Raw genomic sequence first — 27,368 nt, forward strand, 5'->3', positions numbered from 1 at the left:
CCCACCTCCAGCAGGTGCAGCGACAGGGGGTGCTGCCCATAGTTGGTTTCCATCCACTCCAGCAGAGCCTTGCACATGCTCAGGGCTGTGACGTTAGCCACGTGTGCTGTGTTTGGCTCCTGGGTGGGGATGCACATGTGATGGCTATGTATGTAAGAAGGGGGAGGGGTTGGAGTTCTGCATCCCCCTTTCTCCCCATGACTCCCTAGCTGGAGCTATCTCACAAAGCCAGATGCCCTCACCCCTTCCTTGACCTTCGTTCGTAGGGTGTCAGGCCCTGGCTCCTGCCTCAGACCCTCAGTGGGGTTGGGTGAGATTGTTCCATCCTGCCCTCTGCATGTGGCTCTGGCTGGGCTCTGGCCTTCTGCAGAGTCATCTGGGTAAAGGCTGGAGGGTAGGGCCGGGGCAACCCTGTGGTCCTCTGCCCCCTAGCCTTTAACACAGTCTGTCAGATCTCTCTACCTCCGATGGGCTCTGACCCCCGCTGCCTCAGATCCCTCCTGCATCCTGATGCCTTCCCTTGGCCTGAGCTCCCTGCTGTAGCCCCTGGGCCAAGTGGCAAGCCAAGGGCTTGCACTGAAGTGGGGTCTGTCTTGAGGCCAGAACTCACCATCACCTGGGGCTGGAATTAAGGAATGGAAAACATACAGAGAGAGGGAATGAGGCCAAGTAATAACCTCCCATTGCCACTTGGCTTATGGACGACCTAATGCTACCTGGGACTTTGGGGGGCATGTCTGAGCTGCCCAGGATCCTGCAGAGCCAGTGCTAGTCTCCCCTCTTGCTTCCTGGGGCACCGTGTCCCAGTTCGTCTCTCACTGGGAGCAGCTGGTGGGTGGGGCTGGTGAATTCTCTCGGAGTACTGTGAGTGGTTGTTATTGGGAGCCAGCGATGGTTCCTGTCAGAGTTCATGGGCTGGGTTTTCCCTCCCAGTAGCCCCAGCACTGTGCTAGACTGCAGGGAGCGGGAGTGCTCACTGAAGTCAGAGGCTGGCTGTTTGGGGCTGGTCTGTTGCTCAGCACAAGCCTTGCCCTGGTTTGGGACAGCTGCTGGAGGGGTTTGCAGAACTCCATGTGCAAAGGCAGTTGGTTTCAGGTGTGAGAGCAGGAGTCAGACTCCCTGCTACCTTGCTGAAGAGCCATCAGTGCCTACAGGCTGGGCCCCAGCCTCTGTGCTTCAGCCAATCACAGACCCATGGGCTTAGACAGGACCGTAAGGATCATCTAGTTTACCCCCCTGCCAAGATGTAGGATTTGTTGTGACTAAAAGCATCCTTGGCCCCCTTAAAATGCCTCCTAATGCACCTAGGAGGCACCGCAGTGTTACTCAGATTCCCAAAATGTCTCTGTTCCTTTAACTCCTTTTCCAGCATGTGACTCATGAGTGTCATGTGGCAGTGAGTTCCATAGGTTATCAGCTGAGCCTCCCTCCTATTCTCCTGTTATGGGTTAGGGAGGAACCATGTCATTTCCACTAGATCCTGCGGGATCCTTGCAAACCTCAGCCAAGTCCACTCGGAATAATTTGCAGTTCCAGATGCACTGACCCTAGCAACCCCCAACTCTTTTGTATGTAATGTCCCCTCCCCTCTATCACCCTGACTCCCCCCTCTCCCCCTATCCCCACTGCCTTATCCTGATCTGTTCTCAACGTTCACCTTTACAAGGACAGGATGTGAGTGCAGGGTTTGAAGTGTGAACAAACCACTGATTTATAAAACAGCACTCCCCCTTCCCCATTCTTTTAATACAGCCCAGCAGCCGACTTTCCTTTTTTCTGCTGCCGTGATTGATGTTGAGGCTATTAGATTCAATAAAGGCTCTTTCCTAGGGTTTCTTTATGATCTGCAGCCATCTCACTTGAGCTCTGTTCTCCTCAGATCTCACAAGCTAAGTAGGGTTGGTCCCTGCTTGATACTTGGTTGGGAGAGCTCTGATGGGTTCCCTGCATGGAGCTCTGCCAGTGCCCCTTTAGTCCCAACCTGCAGCCCCCTGCTATGCCAGCCCTGTGCTTCTATCCCATCCCAGCTCTGCCAGTGCCACTCAATCCCGACTTAGCACCCCTGTGGTCTCCATCTTACTCCTTGAACCACCATGAACCATCCCTTTTAGGCTGTTTTGGGGGCTGATATCACAGCCCCATTATTTAGGTCCATCTCGGGGGGCCTGATCAGTGGCTGTTGCTCTTCCCTCTGGGTTCAGTCCCTCTCTAGTCTGATAGTGTCAGAAGAGAAGCCACTATTTCTGGAGAGGTAGCCCAAGTGCCGCCCGGAGCGAGCTGTCGCCTCCCGGATACATGTGCCCTTGAGTGAGCAAAATTGCCCTGCTTGCTGCTCCGTTCTCTGTCAGCCACTTGCCTAGTTGGAAATGGAAGCAGAGCTCCAGAAAGCTCTAGGCAGAGGCGGCTGCTTATTAATCTCCAAGGTTGGGCTCAGACTGTGACGGCAGGCTGGATGGTGAAAAACGAGTCGGGTGGGGGTGAGCGCGTAACAGGCCGGGGCTATGTGTATGGGCTGAGGACAGGTGAGGGCTGGGAAGCTAATTTAAAGCCGCAGTACAGCAGCAGGGATGTTTATGTTGAATCGGGCTCCTTGGCTTGTGAAAGCTGCGTCATCTCCTCATGCCATCCACGCCCTGCCTCCCACTTCCCCAGCTATTGTCTTATGCTGTTGCGTCTTGTCTTAAATTAGATGCTAAGTGATTGGGGGCAAGGGCTTTGTGTGTGTGTGTGCGCATAGCATCCCTTCCCCAGTCTGGTTGGGGGTCTGCTGTAACAGACAGAAGAACATCAACAAACTCCTAACTTGCCTGCTCCCCTTGTCACCCCCAGGACTCTGCTGGCATCACCAGGGTGCAGATCTCTGCCACTCAGTGCCTGTGACCAGAATTATGCTCCTGCGGTGTTGGCTGCAGCTGCCCCACGGTGAATCCCCTGGCTCCTTTGAATTAGCTCTGCCTCCCCTGCTCTCCGTGACACTGCCCTGTGTGGTCTTATCTGTGCGTTCACACAGTGAGCTTCCCACAGAGCCTTAACAAGGATGTTAGCAAAACTGGACCTGCGCCCAACCCCACACAGCCCCTTTTCCCCAGCTAGGCACATGGATGGCCTAGGGCAGCAACCCACATCCATGGGGCCTGGTCGTGCTCACTGAAGTCAATGGGAGTGGAGAGCATGTGACCCCTTTTAGGGGGTGCTCAGGATGTGCAGAATCAGACCCAGCCAAGCCATGTGAGGTGTTACTGGATGCTCTGGAATGCTGCTGTAATATCTGAGTTACCCTGCCCTGGCTCCCCTGAGCCCGTGATTATAGAAACCCAAAAGCTGTCGCGTTTCCTTGGCACAGCCTCTTCCTTTAGAATGCCAAGTGCTGCCTATTGTTCCTGGTTCCATTCTCCTCAAACAGCTGCCAGGTTCTTTCCTGGCTAGTGCCCGTTCTGCCTGGCTGAGACAGTCAGACCTAGCTGGCGATGTTCTCCTTTGCTGTGCGAGGGCCTGGCTCTACATTCACTCTTCGCCTGGCTTCTGCCTCTCTTCCTGCCCCTGTCCCTAAAGCTGCCATTGGTGGGGCAGTGACTCTGTGCCAATTCCCTCCATATCCAAGTGCATGGGAATGCCACCTGATTTGTGGCTGTGCAAGCCCAACCTAATGTGCATGAGACTGCCCCCTGGTGGAGCAGACTGGAAATGCAGCATCCACTTAAGTAATATTAAAAACTTGAGGTCTTCGCTTTATTGCTTTTGAATTCTAGTAGTACAATGACCGACACAGCCAGGAAATACCCCTGGTGTGTCTCACTATTCTCTGAGTGATAGCCGTGTTAGCCTGTATCAGCAAAAACAACGAGGCACCTTAGAGACTAACAATTTTATTTGGGCATAAGCTTTTGTGGACTAGAACCCACTTCATCAGATACAGATGTTGTTTTCACTATTCTCTTGCATTTTACATGGCCCCCACCTTTTTAATATGGTGCAGGTTGTGTTGACAATATCCACCTGCAGCGACAAAATTGTTAGGGTGTGTGCATGCGGAGAACAGTGGTGGTGTGAAGGTGGAGGGAAATTTGAGATTTTGGGATAAGCACATTAGTTGGCCGTTTCTGCTGAACATGTGAACTAGTAGACATTATGTTTCAGAGTTAATATCTGGTGAGCCAAAGGGGCATATGCAAACAGCTATCGCTTGGGGCTCTCTGCAAACTCTGGCAGACACCATAAGGCTGGGTCGTGTTTTAAGGGTTTTCTTTGTGACTATAAGGATTTTTTTTAAAGGAAAATTAATCAATTCTGGAACATGATTCAGTTGCAAACCTAGGTGCTGACTCTGTGGGTGCTGTGGGACTGGAGCACCCACAGGGAAAAATTAGCAGGTGCTCTGCACCCACCACCTCCTCCTTCCCCCAGCGTGCCACATCCCTGCTCTTCCCCCTCCCGTCACTGCCTGCCTGCCGCCTAACAGCTGTTTGGCAGTGCTTAGGACTTTCTGGGAGGGAGGGGGAGGAGTGGAGACTCGGCACGCTTGGGGGAGGAGGCAGTAAAGAGGTGGGGTAGGGGCAGGGCCGGGGGTGGGGTTGAGCACCCATGGGGCAGAGGTGAAGTCAGCGCCTATGGTTGCAAAGAGTGGCTTCCAGAGTAAATTCTGTGGCCTGGGGATGCACAGGGCCCTGAAAACTAGGTTCAGATTTCCCAGTGATTTTCCCCCCCCTCCTTCATTTTTGTTGTCAATGACAGTTTTAAAAGGAGGTCAGATTACTCAGGAGTCAAAAATATTTCAGTCACCAGTTCTTGTGAATTTTATTGTATGTCCCATGTTATTTGTTTTCCTTATAGCCCCAGCTCCTAGAGTCATGTTATCTCTCTGGAAAAAGTTCCTTTCATTCCTTGGCCCCCCTTGGGTGTTGTTTGTCCTTGTCTCTTCGCTATGCCACCTCAGCTGATTCTGGGTTCCATCTCAGCTCCTGGCCTGGTTCTAGCATCTAGCCCCAGCTCTGAGTAGCCCCTGCTGGACCCACATGGGCTCCAGAGGAATGGTGGGCCCTTGCACTCGTGGGGAAGGATAGCCCAGTGGTTAGGGTGCTCACTGGGATTTAAGACCTGGGTTTAGTTCCTGTGTCCACTGCAGACTCTCTGTGTGAGCTTGGGCCAGTTGTGTCGTCTCTCTCCCATGGGGACAACAGCCCTGCCTGGCTGCCCAGGGGGCTGTGGCGATACAGATGAGACAGATGGTGAGGTGCCCACCTACTAGAGTGATGGAGGCCAGAGAAGTCCCAAAGCCAGATGAGGATTACCAGGCTGCATTGTCTTGCTCCCGCTGCTGTCCCCCTCTCACTAGACTTGTCTTTCAGCACCCTGGCCCAGCTCAGTTCTGCCCTGTCCTGCTCTTGTCCAGTCCAGATACTCCCACACACACCTGTTCTCTTCTGGCTCATGGCCTGCGTCCTCCATGCCTGGGTGGGGCTCCCTTGGTGTTGTCCTGGAAGGTCGCTGCCCCAGTTCCGCCACTGCCTGGCTCCTGCAGCTTGGGCCCTGGCAAGCAGATGGTTGCCGAATCTGGGCCGCTGCTGGCGCTGCCCCTGTGGCTAACCAGAGAAGGCAGGCTCTGTATGCCGGCTCAGCCCACCAGAGTGCCTGGAAAGTGGACTGGTGTTGCGCTCCCCTGCCAGGGCACGAGGGTGAGTCGCTAATTCTGGCTTCCCTACTCCTTATTAGACCCATAAAGTAGCAAAGCATTTCATTACGGGCCTGCGAGCAGCAGGCAATGCGAGCGAGTGCTCCATGCACGGCTCCCTCCGGTGCCATTCCAACACGCTGCATCTCGCACACACCCTGCCATGTGCCCAAGCCCCTGGGGCCCCACCTCAGTGCCTAATGCCATCCCTGCTCTCCAGGGGTGTTAATGAGGCACATCCACATAACCCCCATGGAATGTGGCAGGGAGAAAAGAATCTTCTCCCCCATCCGTCCGTTCCCTCCCCCCCCGCGCCCCCCCCGACACAGGGCTCCGATGCCTTCCACACGCAGGCAGCTCAGGGCTCTGCCACCTTGCTCTTCTCTTCGTTCCTGAGGGTGGACAGGTGAATGCCAGGCAGGCCCTGATTCCCCAGAAAGGATGAGAGGGGTCCATGGGATGCTGAATGTAGCAGGCAGAAGCCAGATGGGCTGGCTTGTACTTACGGAGCAGGAAGATCCTGAGAGGGCTTGGGGCAGGCTGAGAAGAATGTGGGGGGGTGGGGGGGGGGAAGAGAAAAGCAATTGGTCCAGGCTGAGGGGGCCCATCCTGGGTCCAGCTTTTGCTGGCGCATTGGCTGCCAACATGGCCAACACCAGGGAATTTGAGGGCTGAACACCTGAGTCTCTATGGCTTGAGCTAGAGCCAGACTCTGTAACAGCCCCACTTCCTGCATGACGTGTAATCTCCCCTCCCCATTCATCGGCCAGTGAAACCCACTGTCCCTTCCTGGGGAAGCCAGATGAGGGTATAGGCAGGGGCTGGGCAGTCTGGGCAGATTGCAAGGTGCCAGGCCGGCAGGCTTCCAGGGGACACAGCCCCCCATCCTGGGCAGGGTGCAGGGCAAGTGCCTCCTGCTCCTGGCGTGGGGCAGGGCCCCTGCATACCACAGCTTCCCCCAGTGCTGGGCACAGCCTTCCCCATGGCAGCTCCCTCCAGCAGGGGAGGGCAGGGCAGGATGCATGTGAATTCCAGGCCTTGCAGCTGCGCTGGGGCTTGTCCTGCTGCTTCTGAGCCTGTCTGTGAGGTGCAGCTCCTTGCCAGCCTGGCACTATGTGTCCTTTCCCCTCCTGCCCACAAGCTGTCAGCGCCCCTCCCCCAACCAGTCAACCCCTGGTGTCCCTGCTTTTCCATTGCATGCTGTCTGTACCCCCACCTCCCCCAGCACTGCTAAGAATGGGGCACCGAGATAGTTTAAACTGTTTAATGGGTGCAAATCTGGTGGTACTTAGTCACTGACAAAGCAAAGGAAAAGGAAAGCTCCTCCTGCACAGTTCTGCCAGTGCCCCTCACTCCTGCCCTGCAGCCACCTGCTGGCCCAGCCCTGGGCTCGTCCCTGAGCTCTGCTGATGCCCTTCATTCCTTTCTAGCAGCTTCCCTGTTATCTGAGGCCTGGGCTCCCTGGTGTACACCCTGCCAACTGTGCCTTGGTTTGGGATGTGCCGAGATGGAACAGCAAGATCTCCTTGAGCCCCCTTTGCTTCCCAGGACAGGAGTGAGTGAGGCCATGGCCCCTGCTCCCTCAGCACCACATTCCTCCCTGTGGCCTGTCAGGGATTCACAGGATTCGTGCTCTCTCTTGGCCCCGTGTGGTCCCTGGGAGGAACCCCCTTCAGTGTGACAGCCCTTCTCAGGGGACCACTGTTTCTTGGGGGTTAAGCCGTAGGCTCCTCTGCCTCCTGGAACTGCATCTCTCGGAGCCCTCAGCATGCCTGTTTTTTGCCGTGGGCCCCCTCAGGGAGTCCACTTGCTCTCGACCCCCGGGGCCTCAATGCCCAGAGGGAATAATGCAACCCTGTTCTCTAGACTGGAGCAACTCTCAGCCAGCGTAAAACAGGAGGGTTTATTGAGCATCTGAACCCAGCACAGGAAACTCTCTGGGCCCTCAGGCCTAGGGGCCCTCAGGCCTAGCATCCCTCAGCACAGTACATCTAGGTCTGTCCTGCATCCAGGTGGGCTCTGCCCGCTCGTTCTCTCCAGTCCCGAGCCCTGTGCTTTCCAGCTGGGCATCTGATATCACTTCCCCCCAAGCCTTGCCTCTGTCCACTGTCTTCTATCCAGGTAAACAGGGTTGCCTGGGCCTCCTCTCCCCTCAGCCATCCTTTGTACCCCTCTGACCAGCTGGTTCCAGCCAGGTCACTGGGATCCTCTCTTAGCAGCCCATTGTCCTCCCACTGGCAGAACCAGCTGTGACTCCCAAGCGGGCCTCCTGGTCACTGGGATATTCATTCTCCCAGCCTTTGGCTGGGGTCCCAAGTACTGTTGCCGGTCCTCTGTAACAACAAACTCCCTCTCCCATCCCCTCGTTAAAGCAGTAACATGCAGGGAAACTGCGTCCCACCTCCTCTGCATGCAAACCATTGAAAGCCAAGAAAACCCCCCACTTCATCACAGCAGGAACAGAGAGGAACCGAAGGGACTCAGCTACCCCAGAGAGGAACCTGTGGCTGGTTCACGTGGCCGCACCTTCCATTCAGTCCCAGCTTCCTCACTCCACATTGGTCAGATCTTCCTCTGGATTCCCCACCTGCCCCAGAGAGTGGGAGCCTTACTGGGGAGCTTGGATCCTGCCCTAGCTAGATCCTGCACTGGATCCTTCCAGGAGCTGGAATCGCAGTTGGATTCCCACAAGTCATGGAGCCCCAGCAGAGCAGGATATGCCCTGTGAGTCTGGGTGAGCCAGGCTAGCTACCCTAGTGCCCTTTGGGGTGCCCCTGGAGGGCTGAGAGGGGGGACACTGCACATGCCCTCCCAGCCAGCTGCCTGTGGGGTGATGATGTGGGCACCTGCAAACCCAGACAAGCTCCCGGCGCCCCTGACTTCCCCAAATCTGTGCTGGGGCTGGGACGGGTGAGGAGGCTTGGCCCAGCCCTGAGCCCTGCAAGCCCAACCCCATCCCTGCTGGGCCTGCTGCAGCCCAGCTTGGCCCTCTGAGTGGGAGTAGGGGGTTCTGGCCTCTCGCTGCTGCTGCTCTCCCTCAGCACGAGGAGCCGGAGTGCAGGCACAAAGCCCTGTCCCCGTGGGAGAGGGGGCTGCCTGGCGCTGCCTGGATACTACAAACAGCCCTGCCTGGGGAATTGGAGCCTCCCTGCAAGCCCTCCTCTCTGCCTTCCCTTTTCAACCCCTCCCCATCCAGCAGCCCTCACCTTCCCTCTCCTGTACCACTGGGGGGAGTCGCAGCTCCCTGGGCCAGTCATGCATGTGCCCAACCCCCTCCCCTGCAGTCTTGCTGGCTTCCCCCCCCATGGCTTTGCTCTGGTGACCCACAACACTGCTCCCCCCAACAGCATCTAGGGGTAAGACCCAGCTGCACTGCCTCTACAGCAGGCTGGCTGGCCAGGCCCTTTGTGCTCTGAGTCAGCCCCTGGCTCTCGGCATAGATGGGGACCAGTGCCCCACCCTCTCCCACCTCATTCTCTGTGGCACCTGGCTCTAGCTAGAGGAAGTTGGTGGGAATCTGTCTTGCAGTGCCCTCTGGTGCCTTGGTGCCACTCCCTGCGCCACCCAGATGCCCCGCCTGGGCACTGAGATGCTCACACTGCCCCGCTCAGCCCAGGACTCTGGGCAGCGGCAGCTGAGGGGCGTAAGGCTTCCAGGCAGCAGGGATCTGTGCCTGGGGCCCTCCATGGGCAGGGTGGGGCGCAATGGACTTGGAGACTATCTTGCGCATTATGACCAGGGCTCTCTGCCACCAAGCCCATCTTGCTGCAGGGAAAGGCCCTGGGGCCTCTCCTGGAGCCCTGACACAGGCACCTCTCTGCCTGGCCTTTAACCATGCCACCCTACTCCCTTGCCCCAGCACCGGGTAGCCCGGGTGCCCTGCCACAGAATGGGGCAACCACTGGCTTGGCCTTGTGGGGGGTACTGATCTGGGTCGACTGCCACAGCAGTGCCTGCAGCTGTGCCTCTACCCCCTGCAGCCCAGCTGGGCGGTGGGGAGCCTCCTAGCCATGACACAGGGCAACACAGGCTGGGAACCAGAGCCCTTGAGAGAACCACAGGATCTGTCTGTGTCCAGCAGCCTCTGTAATGAATCCTGCAGCCCAGAGACCACCCCCTCCTCCCACCCTACTCAGGCGGTGTGTCAGACCCTCCTCCTGCCCCTCTCCTGCCAACAGAGCATCTCAGACCCTGCCCCCCCCCTCCCGGTTAACAGGGTTTTCAGACTGGCCTCGCCCCTTCCTCACGGACTTGCCTTTATCCTGCTTGTACAACTCCCATTTCCATAGCAATAGGCTCAGCGCCTGGTACCCAGAGCAGCGAGCTCTGTACACTTCCCCCCCTCCCCCCATGCCTCCACCTAATAGGTGTAGAGACCCCAGCCCAGATCCTCTGCTTCTCTCAGTTCTTGGGCCTGCTGTGTGCAGGAGAGGGGGAAGCGAGAGCACAAGGGACCCCACCCCCTTGATTAGGAGCTTTTCCCAGTGAGAGTCCCTGTCCCCAGGGGCACTCAGATTGTGCAGGGTGTGGGGTGGGCGCTGCCTCTGGACGTTGTGCATGCAGCCCTCTGCGGTGCCGCATGGCCATCCCCAGGGCAGGGTTTGGGCACGCTGCCCCTGGGGCTCACATTGGGCATGGCCATTCCAAGACCAGGGGAGGGATTGAGCACGTTGCCCCGGGGTTCATACCGGGCATGGCCGTCCACAGGGCAGGGCTTAGGCATGCTGCCCCTGGGGCTCGTACTGGGCAGAGCCATCAGCAGGGCTGGACTTGGGCACGCCGCCCATCCCAGCAACTGGGGCAGGGCAAAATGCCCACCTAACCCTGGGCATATGATCCTGCTGCACTGTGGGCCGTTGCAACGGCTCTGCATGTAGGTGTCGGGTGGCAGCCCTCTTGCGGTGCGGGGAGCAGGGTGGAACCACAGTGTGTTGAGGGGCAGCAGAGAACTGGGGGGCTCGTGTTGGCACTGATCCCGTTGCACTGCATTGGGGGGGAGCAGTGCTGCAGGGAGGGGGTAGGGGGCTCTGGTGGGTGGCGCTCTCCCCTCAGGTGGGGCTGACCCTGTTGCTGAGCAGCAGGGGGTTGCTGTTTTCCAAAGCTGTGGTGTACAGGCCACATTCAATCTGGGTGATGGCGTGAATCCTGAATTCCCCCTGCCCATTGGATATGGGCTCCCCTGCCCTTCCTGGCCTGAGCTGCTGTGCTGTGTGGCTGCTGACAGTGGTATGTCCCGCCCCAGCAGTGGCTGCATTTCTGCAGCAGGCAAAGTGGTTCTTGTACAGAGAGGCTCAGTCCAGCCCCCTTGCTGATCTGCTGGGATTTGCTGTTGGTTTCAATAGAAGCAGGAGGCAGCCCAAGCCTGGGACCCCATCCTCCTCCTCGCTCCGGTGGTGCGAGGTAGATGATAGACTGGGGGGAGGGGATCAGGTTGACCGTGGCTGGAGGCAGCCCTGGGGCAACTGCAGCCCAGCAGTAACTGCAGCAACCCCCAGCTTGTGCCTCAGGGCCACAGGACAAGGGCCCCCTGCCACCAATGCATCCAGGGCTCTGGGCTGGGAATCACTGCGCCAGGAGCCTTAGGACCAGTCAGGCTGCAGGGCTGTCCCTGCCCTCCCCCTCCCCCAGCGCCTCCAGAGACCCATGATGCCTGAAATCTCATTGCGTCTGTACTGCACTGTTGGTCACTTCCCTGGAGTGCAGTCCCCGTCCAATGTGCCAGCTCCGGGGTCCCGACACAGCCTGGGAACAGCTAATGGAACTGCCGCCTCACCCAGTGCAGGCCACTCTGCCCATCCTTGAGCCAGTGCTCACTGTACAGTACCCAGTGCCCATTCCAGGGGCTCGGGAATCTAGGCCTGTCCTTCCCCCCCCTGGGGCTGCCCCCCTGTGCCCAATCCAGGGGCTCATGAATCCAGGTCCAGTTTATATTATCCATATTTTAAATGACTAGTTGCTGGAGCTGGACAGTCAGAGGGAAACCATGGCCTGGATTTCAGAGTCCCTCTGGACTGTAGCCCGCTCCTGGCCAGGCTGGGTCTCCTGGTGTCTGTGCAGCACCTGGCACCGTGGGGGTCTGGATCCTGGCAGGGCTCTGGTCACTCCTGCAATGTGCATATGTAAGGGTCCCCCCCCCCCCCGACTCAGAACTCTGGGGTACAGATGTGAGGACCCACATGAAAGACACCCCCCCCCAAGCTGATATTTTAACAGCTTAGATTAAAACTTTTCCAAGGCACAAATCCCTTTCCTTGTCCTTGGACTGGTATTGCTGCCACCACCAAGTGATTTACACAAAATATTCATGGAAGGGTCACTTGGAATTCCTATTCCCCCTAAATATACCCCCAACCTTCACCCCATTTCCTGGGGAAGCTTGAGAATAATATACCAACCAATTGCCTTAGCAATGTGAGCACAGACCAGATCCTTTGTCTTCAGGACCCTGAAATCAATCAGGTCCTTAAAAGAATAACTTTATTTATAAAGCAAATAAATAAAAGAACCACACCTGCAAAATCAGGATGGAAGGTAACTTTACAGGGTAATAAAAAGATTAAAACCGAGAAGATTCCCCTCTGGGCTCAGCTTCACAGTTACAAAAAAAGGATTAAAACTACCCCTGTAGCATAGGAAAATACATACAAGCCAAAACAAAAGATAACCTAAAGCATTTCCTTGCCCTACTCAGTTTCTGTGGTTTTTAGATGGATTATTCCAGGTATATTTTCAGGAGATGTTGTACCTGCTTGGCTTCTCTCTCTGGAGAGAGAACAACAACACACTTTCAAATCTGGGGGGGAAAGATATCTTCTTTCCTCATTGGTCCTTCTGGTCAGGTGCCAACTAGGTTATTTGAACTCCTTAACCCCTTACAGGTAAGGCAATCCAGTACAGCGGCCAAGGAGGTATTTTATGCTACTGCATACATAAAGGTTGCTACCCTTCCCTCTATATTCATGACAGCATGTGACACTGCGAGAGCTGTAGCCAGTGCCTGCGTCCCAATCCCCCTGCAGCTCTGATCCCAGCCCAGCAGCAGCTCCTGGGCCCTCTGCGACACAACCCAGCCCTGCCCTGCCGTGGGGCACAGTGACACGGCCCTGCTGTGGGGCCCTGCTATGGGGCACAACGGCACAGCCCAGCAGTAGGGCACTGTGCTGTGGTTTCACCCTAGGGACCAGAGGGAGTGGCCTGGAGATCCAGAGGCTGTGGAGCTCCTGGGGAGAAGAGCTGATTTGGATAAGTTTCAGTCTTGCCCCTTCTGGGCCTTCCCGCCTCGTCTGTCCCTCGTTAGCCAGGGTGTTGCTGGTTTTAATCCCACATTCTCCCCAGGGCACTCGGGAACAGCATTGTGGGAGGGTGCCCGCTGTATGCTGAGTTACCTACACAGACTCCTATGTGGGGCTGTTGGCGCACGGTGAGCAAAGACACATGGCCAGCTGCTCCTTCAGCTGCAATCCCAGAGGGGCTGCAGTCACCATAGGCCCTTAGAATAGAGCCTGGGGTGCATCGGCCCCCTGGGGGTCTGTGTGGGTGACGCATCCCCCTCTGCGCCTCAGATGGAGGTGGCACAAATGCTGCCAGTTGCTTCAGTGGGATTCCTGCAGGCCCTGTCTGTGTAGTGCCAGGCAGGATCAGTGATGGGAGGGCAGGCAGGACCAAAAAACGGCATTAGGGGGTGCTGAATCCACTGGGCTGGGGCCAGGGCCGGCTCTGGCTTTTTTGCCGCCCCAGGCAAAAAAGCCGCCGGCCGCGCCCCTGCAGGGGGGGGGAGGGCGGCCGGAGCCCCGGGGGGAGGACGGCGAGCCCGGCCGTGGCCCTGCTCTCCCCGGGGGCCGGAGCGCCGCGCCGCCCCCCTCCAGGTGCCGCCCCAAGCACTAGCTTGGTGGGCTGGTGCCTGGAGCTGGCCCTGGCTGGTGCCCCTTGACAGCACTGGTAGTGGGGCCTGGCATGCTCGGGAGGCCACAATTCTAATCCAGGGCAGCTGGGGGATGGAGGGTGAGGGCTGCAGAGGGCAGCGAAGCCAGAGAGCATGGGACTGGGGGTACTTCAGGGGTGTGGTATGGGTGGGAAGCTGAGAGGTCGGAGTGTGGGGGAGCAGCACTGTGCTTAAAGGGTGCCATAGAAGCTTGCGTGACCAACATTCAGAGAGCAGAGGCTCATGTTGCTGGATCTGCCTGGGACACGAATCCCAGGGCTGAGAATGGAACTACAGCCACTGCCCCAAAGCTGCATTAATGCCCACTCACGGGGAGTGGCAGTGTACAGCGCCCTTCCGGATCGCTGAATGCAGCCAGCCTCAAAACCGGTGCCAGGCCAGGCCAGCCCTCACTTGGCAGCACTTGCTCCACCTCCGGCCCTGAGGAGGCTGCTTTCAGAACAATCTGACTGTGTGTGGATTTTAGAGCACTGGGAAAGATCAGTCCTTAATGAAAAAGCTTTGCTCCTGAGCGAAAGAAGCCCTGTGACACCCCCCGGCCCCCATGCACACACAGATGGAACTGGCACAGCTGACAAGCTCAGAAATCTGCAGAGGGCAGGACTTGAACTTCCTGCCAACATGTAGGGGCTGAGCATGGCTGTTGCCATGAGCTGCTCTGTGACTCTAAGGCAGCTGTATCCTTTGCCCCCTGCTGACCAGCAGTCCTCCTGCCCGCACTCCAACCACTCTCCTTGGCTTGTTCCCCAGGCGTGAGCTGCCTGGGGGAATCTAACTCTCACCCCACAGCACATTGGAAATGTTGCTTTCCCAAGGGGCAGGAGGTGCCAGACGCCAGCTGTGATCAATAGGAGGCAGGATCAGGGCAATAGTTTGAGCCCCAGGTGGGTGCAAAAAATGTTATAAAAACCATAAACACTTTGCTGTAATGTGATAATTTCAGGCGTGTCTTAGAAACCCCGGGCTCAACTTTAGCCTGGATTTGGACCACCTGCCACGAGCACTGCTGAGGCACAGCACATTTCTAGGCAATCAGAGTTTGGATATGGATTTTTGAGAATTCAAAAAAATCAATTGTTACACAGTAAGTTTAGTCTGAGCCTTAATTGTAATGATGCTAGCACCAAGAAGAGGAAATTGAGTGCACAGTGCTGGGAGAGATCAACAAGGCAGCGAAGTCTGACAAAATGGGAACAAAGAGGATCTCAGCTACCCACTTAGCAACTGGGGAAATTGAACCAAGATTAGGAAAACCATTTCTCAACATGTTAAGTAGTCACTTCGTGGACTAGCTAAAGCACACAGAGAGTGACTGATTTCGCTAACACAGAGGAGTTAATTCAAGAAGTGACAGTAGCAGAGCCACTAAGTTACAGTGACCACACAACAGAATTAGATTTGACACCCTAAGGGGTGGGGAAGACACCAAAAAGTGACCTTGACGCTGAGCTTCAGAAAGGGAAATGTCAATGAAATAAGGCGGCTAATGCAAAGGGAGTAAATCCTTAGCGGTGGCATGAATGCTACTTAAAAAACCTGAGACTCCATCCTTGCAGCCATGTGTGTCCCTGAGTATGTCTAGAATCAGGAAGGCAAGGAGTAAAGCAACAGGGCCAAGTGGCAGGTTCACACACAACTCCCTCAAAATACAGAAATCTAACTCTGCCTCTTTGCCTTCCAGCACCGGACCCGGCAATGCCGTTTGGCTGCGTCACCCTGGGAGACAAGAAAGATTACAACCAGCCATCTGAGGTGACTGACCGATATGACCTGGGACAGGTCATCAAAACGTGAGTCTGGACCGGATGCTACCCGCCGTCTCCCCCGCACCTCCTGCTGTGCTCTCTCTGTCATTTACACTCTCCCATCCTTTCTGCAATGTGTGGGAAGTGGGTGGTATTCCTTTATGGCTCACCTAGATTGAGAGACTGGAATAGTAGATCATCTATAACAGTATCACTGGGGAGACAGAGGTAGCGGATTTACTAAGTGTAAAGGGGGCTAAAATGTAGGACCGGCTGTGCAACTTACCAGCCCCTACTAACCCCATAGAGAAAGTCCAGGCAAAGAACGCACGTTACAACAAAGCTTAAACTTGTTCTTCATAATAATTTTAAAAACAATACTAGCTGCCTATTTTTTTTTTTTTTTTTTTTTGCTGTTTAAAATTAATCCACCTCCCTTTCTATTTCTTATAAGGAGTCTTGAAGTTTAAATCTCCTCAGTGTAACAGATATGCTTGCTTTGATTTGCTTAGCTCTTGAAGTCCAGGGGCTCCGGGCTGCTGGCCTCATGCTCCCTAGGGACAGCTGTCTGCCATTAGGGAATTTTTTCCCAAGAACCCCTTGTAACATTTCACAATCCCCCCGGGGGTTCACGAACCGCAGTTTGCGAACCGCTGCTTTAAGGGCCATCCCCAAGGAGTTCAGCATTGCAGATGACAACAGGGAGTCTGTGGAGAATGCTGTATTAACCTTCATTGCACCACAATCCCCTTCTGACAACAAAAATTACTGCATGACCCTGGATGGGGGCCAGAGCCCAAGCCCCATCACTCTGGATGGAGTGGGGTCTGAGCCCCGCCACCCCAGCATGGGGGGCCAAAGCCCCAGCCCTGCCGCCCCAGGCTGAAGCCCTTGGAGTTAGGCTTCAGTCCCAGGCTGCAGTAAGTCTAATGCTGGCTCTGGTGACCCCATTAAAATGGGGTCAGGACCCACTTTGGGGTCCCGACTCACAATAGGACAACCACTGCAGCATCTCTACAGTTACTTACATTTAGAAGACAATAAATGAAGGGTTATTTGGATTTCTTTCCAATGGGAAGGGTAAGATATAAAATGGAGCTGGATCGAGGCTCTGCTGTGACTGGGATTTCACAGGGTCGTTATCAGAGAGCACAAGGTCTCCGTGTTACTAGAAAATATAAGGAGAAACCCTCTCTCCCCTGGGCATTATTACAGGGAAGGTAACATCTAACTGTAACCAGCAGCTGCTAAATCTCTATGTTGTGAAGTGTGAGGGTCCTGCATTGTTTGAGAGATTCAGCTGGCCTGCCATGGCAATACACACACCCCTGCAGCGTTAAAGAACTGCGGAGCTCCGGACTGATACGCAAACAAGTGGAACTTTGGGACAAGGAAGCTGATGGCATCGGGAAACAAATGACGATGCTGGAAGAGAGCGAGTGATTTGGAAGTTGTGCAAAGCTCACCCAACATCTTTGGCAACATGGCCAAAGGGAGAGGCAGAATTTCCACTCTTTGAGGGCGCTGGAGTTCCAGCCAAGGAGCCCCCGAGAGAGCCAGCAGTGAAATGAATGGGGTGTCTAGAACCGGTGTGATTTCAAGATTATCCTTCACCATCACTGCATGCAGATCAGTGTCCTTGGCCTCGAATAGAGGCAGTCTTTGCCTCATTAGCCAACGAGAAGCATTTCTTCAGGACTGACCTCGTTCAAGCCTGCCTACAAATGGAGGCTGGAGGCAGTGCCGAGAAGAAACTCACAATTAATTATCACATACAAGGGCTTATTTCAGTCTAACCGGCTGGTGTTTGCAATAATGGCCGCACCTGCTGTTCGGCAGGGAGCCCTGGAGCAGGTGCCACAGGGCACGGCTGGCACTCCATCTCATGAGGATGAGAGCGTGGGGGCCCCCCAAAGCTCCGTGTGATGCTGGCTGAGCAGAGGCTGAGAGAAATGGAACCTTTCCAAGATTCAGCTGCATGGCGTGGACACATCTGACAGGGAGCCAGCTGCAGCAGAGTCAGTCAAGACATTGGACACAGAAGACCCTAGCAGGGGCTGACCAGTTAACGGCCTTTCCCGACTGGTGGTTGGGTGGAGCTAGCAACTGCTTGACCCCGCTGCAGCCAGTGCTCATGGTTGCTCAGCACCTTCCCTGCCTGCAACTGCATTTGGTCCTACCCCCTGCCCTGTCCAGCCCAGTTCCTGCCCCAGGGCCAGCCCACAACATTTTGGCACCTGAGGTGGGGAGCTCAAATGACACCCCCTCGCTTGGGCCAAAACTCTGAAAGGTCTCAATTCTACCTTCTTCCTGTTCTACTCCTCTCATAGTACTGCTCTGCTACCTACACCAATAAAGAACAACTAACAACTTAAAATGGCATGTTCAAAAATTTTAAGTAACACTTACATTTGCTGTTCAGGCATTTGAAAGTTAATTTTTCTTGTCTGCATAGTAAACGCTGGCATTTTTATCTGTTTGAATAATCAAAGTGGTGCTTTCCGTGCCTTCTTGGTTGCAAAGATTTGAACTGCTTCCTGAAGGTCCACAGTCTGGGCCAGCTTATGCTCTATTGAGATGGTTGCAAGGCCAACCAGCCTCTCCCGTGTCATTGTGGAGCGTAGATGTGTTTTTTATTAACTTCAGCTTGGAGAAGCTGCGTTCGCCACTGGCAACTGTTACAGGAAGTGTTAGAAGTATACGCAGTGCAACAAAAGCATTTGGAAAGAGGGTGGTCATCTTATTTGTGCACATATATTCCAGAACAGCCTTTGGAGTTGATCCTGCTGAAATGTATTTTGAAAGGACTTTCAGTTAATCACCTAAATCACTTGCATCAATACCGTGCATGTCATCATGTGTCAACACTCTCTCTAGTGCCCTGCATTGCTCGTGTAGGTCTTCTTCACATATTGTGAGGAGTTTTGGAATATCATACAACATCCCAAATATACTGCTGTGTTCCTTGAGCTGCATGAAAGATTCTTCAACTGACTGTATTGCACAATCTAGCAACTGGTTAAAGAATTCTACTTTTGAATTGTTGTTTGGAGTCTCTTGTGGGATTATCCCGTGCCTCATAATCAAAATGTCTTCTTTGGTGACTCTTGAATGGGTGGGAAAATAGCTTCAGTGTGAAGTTCCTCTGCCAACTTCTGTGCACTCTTCAGAACGTTTTGAAATCCCTCATCTGACCGGTAAGACTGTAGGTATGACTTTGCTTTGTCCAGTTGTTCCATTGCTCCAGATATATCAAGGTCAACACCTTGGAGTCTCTTGCTTACAACATTTATTTCAAACAGTATGTCATGCCACAACACTAAGTCACACAGAAATTTGAAGTTATGTATGTTTCTGATGATTCCATTTCCCTCTGCCACTGTTCTCCCACGAACAGTTCCTATCATAGCATTATCCTCCATAATGGCAACTATGGCATCATCTATCTTCCCAATTTGGTGTTTGATAGGCTTTATCACCTCCACTTGACTTTCCCATCGTGTGGCACTCAGTGGTTTCAGAGTCAGAGAGGATGTTCTCAGATGTTGCTTCAAAATTTGCCATCGATGAGTTGATGCAGAGAAAAATACATAGATGCTTTGAAATTACATTAAAAAATTCAGCAACCTCACAAGAAGCTGATGCTGCATCACTGACCACCAAGTTCAATGAATGAGAACTGCATGGGATAAAAAAAGCTCGAGGGTTTAACTCTCGGATCCGTGTCTGCACTCCTCTGTTCTTTCCTCTCATGTTGGACCATTATCGTAGCCCTGACCTCTCATGTCCGCTATCACAATTCCCATATCTTCCAGCTTTTTAAGAAGCACATTTGTCATACCAGTTCCTGTAGTATCATCAGTGTCAATAAATTCTAGAAAATGCTCTCTGACAGTCACCATTGCAGGGACACTTTCACTAGGTTCTGTTGTTACAAAATGCACCATTAAAGTCATTTGTTCTGTATGGCTGATGTCAGGTGTGCAGTCCAGAATAACAGAGTAATAGCTTGCTGACTTCAGATCTGCCACAATCGTCTGTTTGACTTTTGTTGCTGTCAAGGCTACTTCCCCACTCTGAACTTTAGGGTACAAATGTGGGGGCCTGCATGAAACCTTTAAGCTTAACTACCAGCTTAGATCTGGTCCGCTGCCACCACTCCCAAAGTGCTAATTCCCTTCCCTGGGTAGCCTGGAGAGACTCTTCACCAATTCCCTGGTGAATACAGATCCAAAACCCTTGGATCTTAAAACAAGGAGAAATTAACCATCCCCCCTCCTTTCTCCCACCAACTCCTGGTGGATCAAGATCCAACCCCCTTGGATCAAAAAACAAGGAAAAATCAATCAGGTTCTTAAAAAGAAGGCTTTTAATTAAAGAAAAAGGTAAAAATCATCTGTGTAAAATCAGGATGGAAACTAACTTTACGGGTTTCAGAGTAGCAGCTGTGTTAGTCTGTATCCGCAAAAAGAACAGGAGTACTTGTGGCACCTTAGAGACTAACAAATTTATTAGAGCATAAGCTTTCGTGGACTACAGCCCACTTCTTCGGATGCATATAGAGTGGAATAAATATTGAGGAGATATATATATATATATATATATATATATATATATATATATATATATATATATATATATATATATATATATATATATATATACACACATACAGAGAGCATAAACAGGTGGGAGTAGACAACTCTATATGCATCCGAAGAAGTGGGCTGTAGTCCACGAAAGCTTATGCTCTAATAAATTTGTTAACTTTATGGGGTAATCAAACTTAAAGAGCCCAGAGGAATCCCTTCTAGCCTTAGGTTCAAAGTTACAGCAAACAGAGATGAAACACTCTAGCAAAAAGGTACATTTACAAGTTGAGAAAACAAAGATAAAAACTAACACGCCTTGCCTGGCTGTTTACTTACAAGTTTGAAATATGAGAGACTTGTTCAGAAAGATTTGGAGAACCTGGATTGATGTCTGGTCCCTTTCAGTCCCAAGAGCGAACAACCACCAAAACAAAGAGCACAAACAAAAGCCTTCCCCCGCCCCCCCACCAAGATTTGAAAGTATCTTGTCCCCTTATTGGTCCTTTTGGGTCAGGTGTCAGCCAGGTTACCTGAGCTTCTTAACCCTTTACAGGTAAAAGGATTTTGGAGTCTCTGACCAGGAGGGATTTTATAATACGGTACACAGGAGGGCTATTACCCTTCCCTTTATAGTTATGACAGTTGCCATTAACTGTATGATCTCATTTTGAATGGTTTTTCCAAGGTAGTGGTGTGTGTGTACATTTCTTGGGTGGTGACTCTTCTTAGATGCTCCTGGAGTACAGCATCAAACTCAGCCATCAGCTCCACAATTTTAAGGAAGTTTCCATTGTTTGGCACATACAGTGCCACGCAGTGCTAGGTTTTGGGTTAGCAAGCATTCTCACAATGCTATGATTCTAATGGCAATGAGCCTTTTCAGAACATTTTGCCAGTAAAGAGAGTCTGATGCAATCTTCTCTTGATGCTGATCATCTATGATGGCTTTTAACCTTAGTCTCATCTCAAGCTCTTTCCACCTATGGAATGCTCTCTGGTGATTTGTTGCCTTCTCATGGCATTCTAGATTTCTAGCCAGATTTTTCCAGTCCTTTGTTCCTGTACAACCCAATGTGGCTGAAACATTAGACTGGAAGAGTTTGCAACAAAAAAAGTATGCAGCATTCTGGGTTTTTGAGTACTGTGATAAACTCAGGACAGACAGCTGCAAGGGGGGTGGGTAGAAAACAGTCTCGGAGGATTAAAAGGCCCTTCTTCCTATCAACTGAGGAGGGGTAACTACAGGTCAATCAGATTCAGCTGAGAAGGGGCTACCAGAGAATCAATTAGGATCAGCTGAGAGGGAGTTACCTGAAGTAATTAGGATCAGCTCATTCCAACTAAGTGCTGGCTGAGTCCTTTTTAAACCCTGTTGTGAGAAGAGGGGAGAGAGGAGGAGTCCTGCTGCCAATAGGTCAGGAGCAGCAAGACAGAGAGCCTCACGAGAGGGAGAAAAACAAGCTAAAAAGACTGGTGGAGAGAAGGAATGGACTTCCCTTGTGCCACCACGAGGGACTATTTTACCCAAGCCTGTCTCGCCAAGGTAAAAAGCAGACGAGGCTGGTGAGCCCGAGAAGGTACCTTGTCACACGTGGTGTCGAGTGGGATATGTGAGTGAGACTTTGTGGAAAACCATCTCAGGGAAGGGTAAATCATCCCCCATTAAAAAAGACAAAAAAAAGGAGGATGTAGTGAAGGCTTTAGTGCAGGCCTCCGGGGCCCAACAAGAGGCTACCCGGGTGCAGATAGCTACCCAGCAGGAGTCAGTGCGAATACAGCAGGAGACAAATCAACTACTGATGAGCCAGGCGGCTCAGGATTGAGCCACCCTGCATGAGGTTGTGAACCAAGTAAAGGCCCTGACCACTCTGACGCACGGCCCCTATGGGACCCGGCCCCTGCGGGTGAGCAGCTACTTACAGAAGACGACGACGTTCGAGAGAACGGCCCGCGGGAGGCCTGGCCCCAAGATCAGTGGGCCAGTATCCTGGCTCCTTTTCTGTGTGGGGAGGCACAGAAAGCATATTTTGACATGACAACAGAAGCAGCTAAAGATTACTCCCAGCTAAAGGCGGAGATCCTGGCGAGATCTGGTGTGATGACAGCTATAAGGGCACAGCGGTTCCACAAGTGGAAATACTGAGACAGCAACGCGCCGAGGTCCCAGCTGTTTGACCTGATTCCTAGCTAGGAAGTGGCTGTGCCCCGAGACCCATTGCCCGGAGAAAATTGTGGAAATCATAGTTTTGGACAGGTACATGAGAGGGCTACCACCGGACATATGAGGATGGGTCAGTCAAAATGATCCCTCCTCCTATGATGAGCTAGTTGCCCTCGTAGAGAGACACCTAGCAGCCCAAGAACTTTCTCGGACCACCGGGGAAGGAAGGCGCCAGAACAGGAGGCAAGTCTCTGTGTTGAGGGCCCAAGTTGCCGTAGCCCCAGGCAGAACTATGGGGGGGAGGAAAGAGGCTGAAGGGCGGCCAGAGATCTCGGAGGGACTTGGGGACTGGGGGGGGAGAGACTGGGGGTGGGGGAAGGCCTAACAGCCCGAAAAATAGGGGGCTGCCCCGAGCAGGGTACCGATGTTATGCATGTGGAGAAATAGGACATATAGCTGCCCAATGCCTGAACCTAGAAGAGCCCATGCAATGCGACCTGGGAGATCTAGAAGGACCATGCAACCTAATAAATCTAGTAGGGGTTGTGATGGTCCCTCATAGATATATTAGGCCAGTTAAAATGAATGGCATAGAGACCACCGCGTTAGTTGACTCAGGAAGTGCTGTCACGCTGGTCTCGGGAAAGTTGGTCGGGCAAGACCAGCTATCCCGGGCCAAGCGCACAGGAATATCCTGTGTACATGGGGATGTCAATTATTACCCGACCATCCTGGTAAAAATAGAAGTCCTGGGAAACCCCACTAAGGTGACGGTGGGGGTGGTCCTGAAATTCCCCTACCCAGTCCTCATAGGACAAGACTTCCCAGGGTTTGGCGGTCTACTTCCCAGAGAGGAGTCAGACGAAAGTAATAACCCTGAGAGCAATGGGATGACCTCGATAGTTAGCACCCGCGCCCCCCCCCACCCCCAGTCTTCCATGAATTTGCCCCGGATTTATTCTCTCCTGCTGGGAAAACCAGGAAGACTCGAAGAGAAAGGAGGGCAGATAAGAGGAGGGGAATGAGAATCTTGGCCCAGAACCAGAAGCCTATACTAGTAGGGGAAAGAGTTGGCCCAACTGACAAGGGGGCTATACAGGGGGTCAATGAACCAGCAGCCGGACCCATTTCCCCAGGGACCTCCCTGGAGAGGGAAATAGAACCCCCTGAGTTTGGGCAAATTGGGCCTTCACTGGAGAATTTTGGACAGAATCAGGCCAATGATCCAATATACAACAATATTCTCAAAGAAGTAGCTGAAGTGAATGGGATCCCTGTGGAAGGGAGAGCTCAGGGCCATATTATATGATAAAGAAGGATCTGCTATACAGAGTAGTCTTGGTCCAAGAGCAAGTTGTGGAACAGCTCTTAGTACCGCAGAAGCATCAGAGGGGCGTGATGGAGCGAGCCCACAGCCATCTGTTCGGGGCACATCTAGGGGTAGATAAAACCCTTGATCGAATTCTGAAGAGGTTTTTTTGTCGGATCGCCGCATAAATTCCGGGCCAATGTTGTGCCTCCTGTCCGGAATGCCAATTACATGGCCCTCGGCCACACTTAAGGGCACCTTTGGTACCTCTGTCGATGATTGAAGTCCCATTTGAGCGAATAGCTATGGACCTAGTAGGGCCACTAGAGAAATCAGCCTGAGGCCATCAGCACATACTGGTTGTGCTAGATTATGCCACCCGATACCCCGAGGCTGTTCCCCTATGGAACACTATGTCTAAGACCATAGCTAAGGAATTAATCCAAATTTTTGCTAGAGTGGGAATACCCAAAGAGATCCTGACAGATCAAGGAACCCTCTTTGTATCTAAATTAATGAAGGATTTATGTGCAGTGCTCCACATACGGACCGTAAGGACATCAGTCTATCATCCGCAGACTGATGGCCTTGTCGAACGTTTTAATAGAACATTAAAGAACATGATTCGAAAGGTCGTGAGCCAGGACAGGAAGAACTGGGACACCCTGCTGCCTTACCTAATGTTCGCTATAAGGGAGGTTCCTCAGACTTCAACTGGATTTTCCCCATTTGAGCTGTTATATGGTCGCCACCCCCGTGGCATACTGGACATTGCCAAAAAGGGTTGGGAAGAACAGCCAAACCCAGGGAGAAACATCATCGAGCATGTGTTGCAGATGAAAGACAGGATAGCCCAAGTTGCCCCCATAGTGCGGGAATACATGGAGAGGGCGCAAGGGGCCCAAGAGACATGCTACAATCGCCAAGCAACGATCCGAAAATTCCAGGTGGGAGATCGGGTAATGGTGCTCGTACCCACAGCGGAGAGCAAGCTCCTGGCCAGATGGCAGGGGCCATACGAGATAATAGAAGCCATTGGAGAGGTTGACTATAAGGTCAGACAGCCTGGTCGCCAGAAGCTGGAACAAATCTATCATATAAACCTGTTGAAACCTTGGCAAGACAGAGAAGCTCATGTGGTCAGTCTAGGATCACCTCCCCCCGAAAGCAACCGTCCTGGCCAAGTGGGAATATCCCCGGAATTGACCCCCTGGCCAACGAATTGAAGTGATCAACATGATCAAACGCAAACAGGACATATTCTCAGAAAAGCCAGGTAGGACTACCGGAGTTCACCATCACATCCTCACAGAGCCTGGAGTGAAGGTGAATGTCAAGCCATACTGGATCCCGGAGGCGAAAAGAAAAGAGATCCTGACAGAAGTCAGGAAAATGCTGAACTTAAGAGTCATTGAAGAGTCTCATAGCCAATGGTCCTAGTACCTAAACCGGATGGCAGTATGAGATTCTCCAATGACTTCTGGAAACTGAATGAAATGTCCCAATTTGATGCATACCCTATACCCCGGATAGATGAGCTAATTGACCGAATGGGAAAAGCATGATTTTTGTCCACCCTTGACCTGACCAAGGGTTATTGGCAAATTCCCTTGGCCAAGGCCGACAAAGAGAAGACAGCCTTTTCAACACCAGAGGGACTGTATCAGTACACTGTCCTCCCTTTTGGTTTACATGGGGCGCCTGCAAATTTCCAACGACTCATGGACAAACTGTTGCATCTACATGGCAAGTATGCGGCTGCCTATCTCGACGACGTCCTTATATGTAGCCCAGACTGGGAGACGCACTTGGGGAAGGTGGAAGCAGTCCTGGACACCCTGAGGAAGACAGGGCTGACTGCAAATCCCTCCAAATGCGCAATTGCCAAATACCTCGGGTATATAGTGGGGAGGGGCGTGGTGAAGCCCCAACTCAACAAGTTAGAAGCAATACAGAATTAGCCCCGACCAGTCCAGAAGAAACAGGTCAGAGCATTCCTGGGACTGGTTGAATACTACAGGCGGTTCATCCCCCCACTTTGCCTCCAGGGTGTGCCCCTTAACAGACCCAGGGCAGGCTTTAGGCCAATTCAGCCGATTCCCCTGAATTGGGCCCCGGGCCCTTGCTGCCGCCGGTACGCCGTACTGGGGCGGCCCGGCTTCTGCAGGGGGCAATTTAAAGGGCAGGGGCTGGAGACCCAGGCCCTTTAAATTGCCACCAGAGCCCCACTTCTGGAGCCCTGGGGTAGGGCTGCGGGGCTCTGGGGGCTATTTAAAAAGTCCGGGGCTCCCTTTGCTTCTACTGCCCCAGCCCTTTTAAATAGCCGCCGGAGCCCCGCTGTTTCCCCAGGGCTCCGGCAGCTATTTAAAGGTCCGGGGCGGTAGAAGCAGGGGAGCCCCTGCTGCACCCCCTGCTCTGCCCGCACCAGCCCTCCACCCCCTGCCCTGCGCGCAGCCAGCCCCTGTCTCCAGCCAGCCCCCACCCCCTGCCCTGCCCGCAGCCAGCCCCGCACCCCTTGCCCTGCCTCCAGCCAGACCCTACCTCCAGTCAGCCCCTGCCCTGCCTCCAGCCAGCAATGTACGTAATATATAATTCCACAGTTATGGAAAGTAAAGACTACATGGAAGAAATTAAAGGATTTTTTTTTTACATGTTGGCTTTTTTTTTTTTTTTTTTTTTCCAGTCATCCCTGCCGGGGCCCCGCCAAAAATGTTTGAATTGGGCCCCGCACTTCCTAAAGCTGGCCCTGAACAGACCTAACAAAAGCCCGTGGCCCAGACATAGTAAGATGGTCTAGCGTAGCTGAGGAGGCTTTTGCAGATCGTCCTCTGCACCGACCCAGTGCTGGTAGCTCCAGCCTGGGAGAAAGAGTTTATCTTACAAACCGATGCCTCTGAGGTTGGGTTGGGAGCAGTTCTTTCACAAATGGTCGAAGAAGAGGAACATCCAGTCCTGTTCCTCAGTAGGAAACTCCTGCCCAGGGAATGTAAATATGCCGTAGTAGAAAAGGAATGCCTGGCGGTAAAGTGGGCCATAGAAAGCCTTCGCTACTACCTACTCGGGCGGAGGTTTATCCTCTTCACAGACCATGCCCCTCTGAAGTGGATGCACCAAAACAAAGAGAGAAATGCAAGAGTAACAAGGTGGTTGCTGTCGCTACAACCCTTCCACTTCAGAGTACAACATAGGTCTAGAATCAAGCATGGCAATGCGGATGGCCTTTCAAGGGTACACTGTTTGTTTGTCGACCCAAGTAGCCCAACCCTGTAATGTTGAGCGTGGGGGGGGTGGGGATATGTGATAAACTCAGGACAGACAGCTGCAAGGGGTGGGGGGGGGGGGTAGAAAACAGTCTCAGAGGGTTAAAAGTCCTTCCTCCCTATCAACTGAGGAGGGGTAACTACAGGTCAATCAGGTTCAGCTGAGAAGGGGCTACCAGAGAATCAATTAGGATCAGCTGAGAGGGAGTTACCTGAGGTAAATTAGGATCAGCTGATTCCAACTAAGGGCTGCCTGAGACCTTTTTAAATCCTCCCCTGTTGGGAGGAGAGGGGAGAGAGAAGGAGTCCTGCCGCCAGTAGGTCAGGAGCAGCAAGACAGCGAGCCTCTCCAGCAGGGGAGGCTGCATTCCCTCCCATAAGGGAGAAAAACAAGCTAAAAAGACTGGTGGAGAGAAGGAACAGACTTCCCCTGTGCCACCAAGAGGGACTATTTTACCCAAGCCTGTCTTGCCAAGGCAAAAAGCAGACGAGGCTGGTGAACCTGAGAAGGTGCCTTGTCACAGTACATAAGCCATGGCCTCTCCACTTTGTCACCATTGGGGATTTCGTGCCAATAATGTGTTGGATGGAAACTTCATGTTCCCCAAAGACAATGAAAACAAGTTTTTTCACTTGCTGTGGCCCATGCAATACAAGGAAGTCCCTCAGGCTACTGCTTAAGTGGGTCCAC

The 27,368-nt window shown here is 53.1% G+C and overlaps 1 protein-coding gene across 2 annotated transcripts in view; it reads left to right on the plus strand.

Moving 5' to 3' along the window:
* CAMKV (CaM kinase like vesicle associated) overlaps nucleotides 1–27,368 on the plus strand; it is a 51,773-nt gene that overhangs the window by 1,302 nt on the left and 23,103 nt on the right. For both annotated transcript variants that reach the window (XM_005289334.5, XM_042850031.2), the window contains exon 2: nucleotides 15,292–15,400. In XM_005289334.5, the coding sequence (XP_005289391.1) occupies nucleotides 15,306–15,400 (95 nt within the window). In that variant the 5' untranslated portion in view covers nucleotides 15,292–15,305. The remainder of the gene's footprint in view (nucleotides 1–15,291; nucleotides 15,401–27,368) is intronic.

Source organism: Chrysemys picta, chromosome 7 (genome assembly GCF_011386835.1).
Source record: "Chrysemys picta bellii isolate R12L10 chromosome 7, ASM1138683v2, whole genome shotgun sequence".
NCBI classification, from domain to species: Eukaryota; Metazoa; Chordata; order Testudines; family Emydidae; genus Chrysemys; species Chrysemys picta.